Source organism: Palaemon carinicauda, chromosome 12 (genome assembly GCF_036898095.1).
Source record: "Palaemon carinicauda isolate YSFRI2023 chromosome 12, ASM3689809v2, whole genome shotgun sequence".
In the NCBI taxonomy this organism is placed as follows: domain Eukaryota; kingdom Metazoa; phylum Arthropoda; class Malacostraca; order Decapoda; family Palaemonidae; genus Palaemon; species Palaemon carinicauda.
The window spans coordinates 20,322,774-20,328,828 of record NC_090736.1 but is presented as its reverse complement, the minus strand read 5'-3'; the positions used below and the strand labels follow the sequence as shown (position 1 = coordinate 20,328,828).

Genomic DNA, 6,055 nt, shown 5'->3' with positions numbered 1-6,055 from the left:
TAACACTGCATCCTATGACACGAAGGATATGTCAATCACGAATGACAATTACACTACAATAATCACAACAATGAAAACTGAGGCGGTGAAAAGTACAACTAAGAAAATCCCAAGGACGGGAGAATTTTGCGACAGTCTCCTATCCTTGGAACAATCCGACAGTACTACAAATGCCGCTTCTAACTAAAGCAACATGTTCTCAGTAATTTCGAATTGTCCAAAAGTTACAATATTACCAAATACAATTCCCAATATTTATCCAACTTAACATGTACATGAATTACATTAACCAGAATATTACCACAACCACATAAATACAAACTATTATGATGATGATCATAATATACTCCCCCCACAACAGATTAATGCCACTTAAGTCTACTGTTCTTCCACCGGAAGTATCACCACTAATTTATGCACCGATCTGGTCATTAGTTTATCAGGTTCTCCCAAATACCGATTTCCAAACTTATTTATCTTATATCTGAGTACCACATCCCTTGTTTTTCCATCTCTTCCCTGCATCCCTTCTACCACTTGTGCTAGTTTCCATTCTCCTCTCAATGCATTTTGGTCATTAACAAGTACAATATCACCCTTCATTACACTTCTTACATTGACATGCCATTTTTGTCTTACAATAAGAGTTGGAAAATAATTTTTCATCCATTTATTCCAAAACAAATCTACTATTTTCATCTTAAATGCATATGACTTATTAAAATTAACTCTCTCATTCCAAAATCCACAAGGAGCTTCGATGGTAGATCGACCCAATAGTAAATCATTAGGTCTTAACACAGTCCCTTCGGTAAAGTTTTCCCCTGGTTTAAACCCAATAGGCCGTTCATTCAACATATTGGCAACTTCATACATTACAGATTGTAGTTCCCCAAAAGATATGACTGATTCACCTATGATTCTGGTGAGTGACCTCTTCACCAGTCTAATTAACGACTCGCTACAAGCGTTTTCCCATGGGGCATCAGCAGATTTATTAAATACCCAGGTTAAACCTTCAAATTTTCCAAAGTTAAACACTAAACCTTTATTCCACTGAGTAACCATTTCTCTCAACTCCTTGTTAGCAGACACCAACTGCGTACCATTATCACTGTAAAGCTTCTTTGGAAATCCTCTTAGACATGTGAACCTTTTCAGTACAGTAAGAAAGGTTTGAGTATCATAACCCTCAGAAATGTCCAAATGTACAGCCCTTGTAACCATGCAATTAAAAATTACTCCAAATATTTTCCTTTTCACTCTTCTTTTTACAGTATCACAAACCCAGAAAGGGCCAAAAAGATCTAGGCTAACATTATGCCATGGAGGACATGGTTCAAGTCTCTCTTTTGGCAACTCTCCCATAGCTTGTGATGTACAGATCTTGTCAATTCTTCGACATACTACACACTGTTTTCTAATAGATTTCATTGTTTTCCTTGCTCCCAATATCCAATATTTCACTTGAGCTCTAGCAAGACTTGATTCAACTCCACTGTGATCCTTTTGATGTATGTGAGACAGGTATATTAAAGAGAATGGGTGCTTTGATGGGAGAAGTATAAACTGATTCTGATCCCAATTGTCCTTCAACCATTTGGACATCCTGCTACCCACGGTGACTATGCCATCCTCTCTCGAAACTGGTCCTAAACGTCTATACCTCTTTTCCCAGTCTTGTGGCAAACTTGCTTGAGCGTTTTTGACGAAATACAACTCAGCTTGCTGTATCTCTTCTGTACTAGGATCGCACAATATAGCCTTAAACGATTTTTTCTTTATTGCACTAATAATTCTAGCCATCACTGATAACAGTCTTTTCATATTGCTAAATCTTTGGATATCAATCACCTGGCTACTTGAATTAATTTCTCCTTCATTTAAGGCCACTCTTGCGAAAACAACATCAGGAAGATCCGATACTGTACTCTGTTTTACAGGCCATTCCGAGGAATCTTGATACAGGAATTCTGGACCCTTTTGCCAAACAGATTCTGTATCTAATTCTCTGGGGTTACATTTCCTAGTAGTCAAATCAGCGTTGTTTTCCTTGGAAGATACCCAAAACCATTCTATGGGTTCAGTTTTGGACTGAATTTCTGCAACCCTAATTCCAACAAAGGAATTAAACTGGTGGGATTCCTTCTGGATCTGTGCTCTTACTATCTCACTGTCAGTGATGTGGATTACCTTAGAGAATTTGTATCTCATATTGATTTCAACGGTTGCCCTCAATCTCGATGCTAAAACAGCAGCACACAGTTCTAATCGTGGTATACTGATTTGTTTCATAGGCGCTATTCTATTCTTTGAACAAAGAAGGTTTACATAATAATTACCATCTTGCTTTTCCCATCTAACATATGCTACAGCTCCATACGCTTTTATACTACTATCACAAAAAATGATCAACTCTGGGTCTTTAATTACGTCTGCAGGCCTTACACACCTACTAAAACAGATATTTTCAATTTCAAACATTTCCCTAAACAAATTTTTAGCTTCAGAGTATAAGGTATCACTAATAGGATCATCCCATCCCCTTGAATGTCCCTCATTAATTTCTACAATGATAGAACGCATCAATAACTTTGTCTTCAGTGTGAATGGTGTTAAGAGTCCCAAAGGATCATACAGCTTTGCAAATTGTGATAGTACACTTCTCTTAGTCAACAGAGGTGGCATACAACTCTCAAAATTATCACAGTTCACATCCGACTCTATTCTACCTTCACAGGTTTTTTTTTGAGAAATTGAGTTTGACCCTATATGAGAAAGTATCCAGTTTAGGTTTCCAACTTAAACCCAAAACCTTTTCCTGTTCAGTATTTAAAACCCTAGCATTATTATCCTTATCCTCTCCCGATAAAACCCAGTATTTAATCTGAAATCCTCCCAATCTTAATACTTCTTCTACTTCTTTAATCCTTTTCATTGCACAATCCTTCGAGTTAACACTACTGATGATGTCATCAACATAAGAGTCCTCTACTATCATCTTGGATGCTAGCGGAAAGCAATTATTAATTTCTGCAGTTTTACGAAGTGCCATCATTGCAATAGATCCTGAGGGTTTATCCCCAAATGTAACAGTCTTCAATTTATAATGACTAGGATCTCTTTCTAACTCAAAGTTTCTCCATCAAAACCTGTGAGTATGCATATCCTCTTCTGAAAGTTTTACAGTATTGTACATCTTTTTAATATCACCAACCACGCCTATCTTTCCTTCCCTGAATCGTAATAGTATTCCCAATAGGTTATTAATTACATCAGGTCCCTTTGCAAGTAGGTCATTCAGAGATATTCCTTGATATGATGCTGCAGCATCAAATACTATTCTCACTGGGGTTGATGAGGAATCTGTTTTATAAACTGCATGGTGGGGTAAGTAGAAGATTGGACCCTTATAATCCAGCTCTGACTTCAATAATTTTTCCGCTACCCCTCGATCCAACATGTCTTGAATTTGTTCTTGATATTTTGTGCATTGTGTTGCTCCCAGCCTTTTCAGTCTCTTTTCGGTAGCCTTCAATCTAGCATAAGCCATTGGAAAATTATTTGGCAGTTTAGAAGGGTCAGAAATCCAAGGATACTTAGATATCCAGCACATGTTTTCTTCATCATAAGTTAATCCATCTTCAATGAGTTTGAGTTCTCTCTCTTCCCTAATAGTTAAATTTCCCTTTACTGAACATTCTCCGCATTTGCAACCTCCACATTTTGGGATACACTCCGTTCCCAAACTTTCATCCAAGAAATAATTCTCCACTAATTTACCCACATTTGGTTTAGCCCTGAAATGCCAATCAGCAGTGTCATCGTAGCTTATATGATTAATTTGAACACAGTACTTCTTTTCACCTTCCTTCTCATCAAATCTACCCCTAATGCAGAGTCCAAAATCATTGGACAATAATTGAATATTATCTACTGTTTTTATGACTTGTGGCAATAAAGTACAGTAATCTGATCCTATTAGCAGCTCTATACGTCCCTCTGGCCTTTGAAGGTGTTTCTCCTGTACTCCCAGTTTCCTTGCTATTTCTCCCAAATCCATATGATGATGAACAGCAGTTATTTCAGACACGCCACAAACTTCTATAAGTTTTTCTATTCCTGCTTGATCCTTTAATGATACTTCATAAACACAACTATCCAACTCCTCTGTGTGATCACCAACTTTAGTCATAGATAATTGTATAGGAATACCTTTGAGTCCTAGTTTCCTTGCCATTCTAAATGTAATTAAACTAATGTTACTTCCTGCATCATACAACGTGGGGATAGACTTCCCTTCACTGTTAACAAACCCAGTCATCAGAATTGCACCTTTTTTACTTAAATAGTTACTTGTGGCATCAATTGTTGAATTATTTGGATTGTTAAATAGTGTGTGTAAACTTGAATGATGATGTTTACCACACACCTCACCATTTACTTTTACCCTACATGGAAATCTTTTCTCACAATTTCTGGAGAAATGTCCCGTTCGGAGACAGGCGTAGCAAACTCCCTTTTTTCTTAAAAAGTCCATCTGATTTTCAGCTGACCATTGCTTAAATGTCATACAATCCTTCAATTCATGAGATTCACTATCATGGACAGGACAATTTTTTCTTATCTGATCACTGTTATACCTTGTTCTATTAATTCCACCTATATTTTTTCCTTCGCTAATGTGATATAAACTGGTTAAACATTCAGACAATTGATTTTGAAGTTTCTCTTGTCCTATAGTCAACAATTTTATAGCTTCTGCTAATTCCTTTTCCTTATCAAATTCCCTTTCCACAGTATGTACTGTTACCTTAGTCGCACCACTTCTTGAATTATCTTGTAAATACTCCAGAGCTTTGCGATGATCTGTCAGAAATGTAACCAAATTCTTAAATTTGTCCGAATTTAATTCCTGCACTTTAATGGCCCATTCTCTTTTTAACACCGACGGCAGCAATCTTTCTACTTGGGTAAGTACAGTAGTATTCTCCAGTTCTGTAGTCAAGTTTAAATTACTTACATCTAACCACACCTTTTCTACTGTATTGATTAGATTAATTAACTTTCTGTCATCACTATCATTAAGCGGTTTATATGCCCTTATATCTCCTAATATCGCATCGATCAGTTTTCCTTCATTACCGTATGCTTCATTTAGTCTATCCCACATTCGTTTATAATCATCTATATCCTCCACAAGCCTCCTCGGTTCCCCTTCTAATGATATTCTAAGTACGTACGGGTCTTTCCCATGTTGTGACACAACTAGTCTTTCATAATCTCTTACAAAGGCAGGAAATGCTCTCACTGAACCACTAAATTTGGGAGGCTCAAGTTTTTTCAAGGCAAGCACAGTATTATTTTTCACTTTTGTCTTTCCCTTTATCACGCCAAGTAATGAATATTTTATAGTTTCCAATTCCTGTATATATTCCTCATATTCCTGACAAGATTCGCCAACCTTTAATTGTTCTATCATTTGTTCATTGATAACATCAACCTTTTCGAAACACTCACTAACCTCAGTGTACAACACTTCCAATGTTTCTATCGAGTCTCCTCTTCTCTGTGCATCCTTGAATAATCCAACCTTCCGATTGAACCTCCTCTTGGCTGTGGTGCGTTCCCTCTTCAGTTCCTCCATGGCTGCTCTGCGATATTGCTGAATTGTAATGCAGGATATATAACAACTCGGGCTGCCTTGCTGTATCTTTTATTGATCTGATTCTGCCTGTAAAGCATGACAATATAAATAGGTATCCCAAACAATTTTCCACCACATTTAACAACCATACATTTAATAACATCACATTTGATATATAATACATTAACAATAATACATAGTAATAGTGCAATGAATAATAATGCAAAATGAACAGTACACGACAAATGCATACCCGCTCAACTTACAATGTGACCGCCCATTCTTAGCCATGGTAATTAATTGAATACGCCATCCGTCTATACACTGCCACCGACACTTGTCAGTCATAACACCGTCCTGCACTGCTCCCCCGCACCAACAAAGAACTTGCTTGAAGGATTTTCAGTA

General features: G+C 37.1%; 2 protein-coding genes across 2 annotated transcripts; both read right to left on the bottom strand.

Annotated features, from left to right (window-relative positions):
* Positions 1–378: 378 nt before the first annotated feature.
* Positions 379–2,295, bottom strand: LOC137650719 (uncharacterized). The gene has a single exon (XM_068383882.1). It carries the CDS (start codon positions 2,293–2,295, stop codon positions 379–381), a length of 1,917 nt encoding a protein of 638 aa, XP_068239983.1.
* An 850-nt stretch (positions 2,296–3,145) lies between these two features.
* LOC137650718 (uncharacterized) lies at positions 3,146–5,647 on the bottom strand. The gene has a single exon (XM_068383881.1). The coding sequence runs from the start codon at positions 5,645–5,647 to the stop codon at positions 3,146–3,148; it is 2,502 nt and encodes an 833-aa protein (XP_068239982.1).
* Between the last annotated feature and the right edge of the window lie 408 nt (positions 5,648–6,055).

What these genes read in the sequence shown, in the direction of transcription:
- LOC137650718 (XM_068383881.1), bottom strand. Translation starts at nt 5,647, where the DNA reads ATGGAGGAACTGAAGAGGGAACGCACCACAGCCAAGAGGAGGTTCAAT.
- LOC137650719 (XM_068383882.1), bottom strand. Translation starts at nt 2,295, where the DNA reads ATGAAACAAATCAGTATACCACGATTAGAACTGTGTGCTGCTGTTTTA.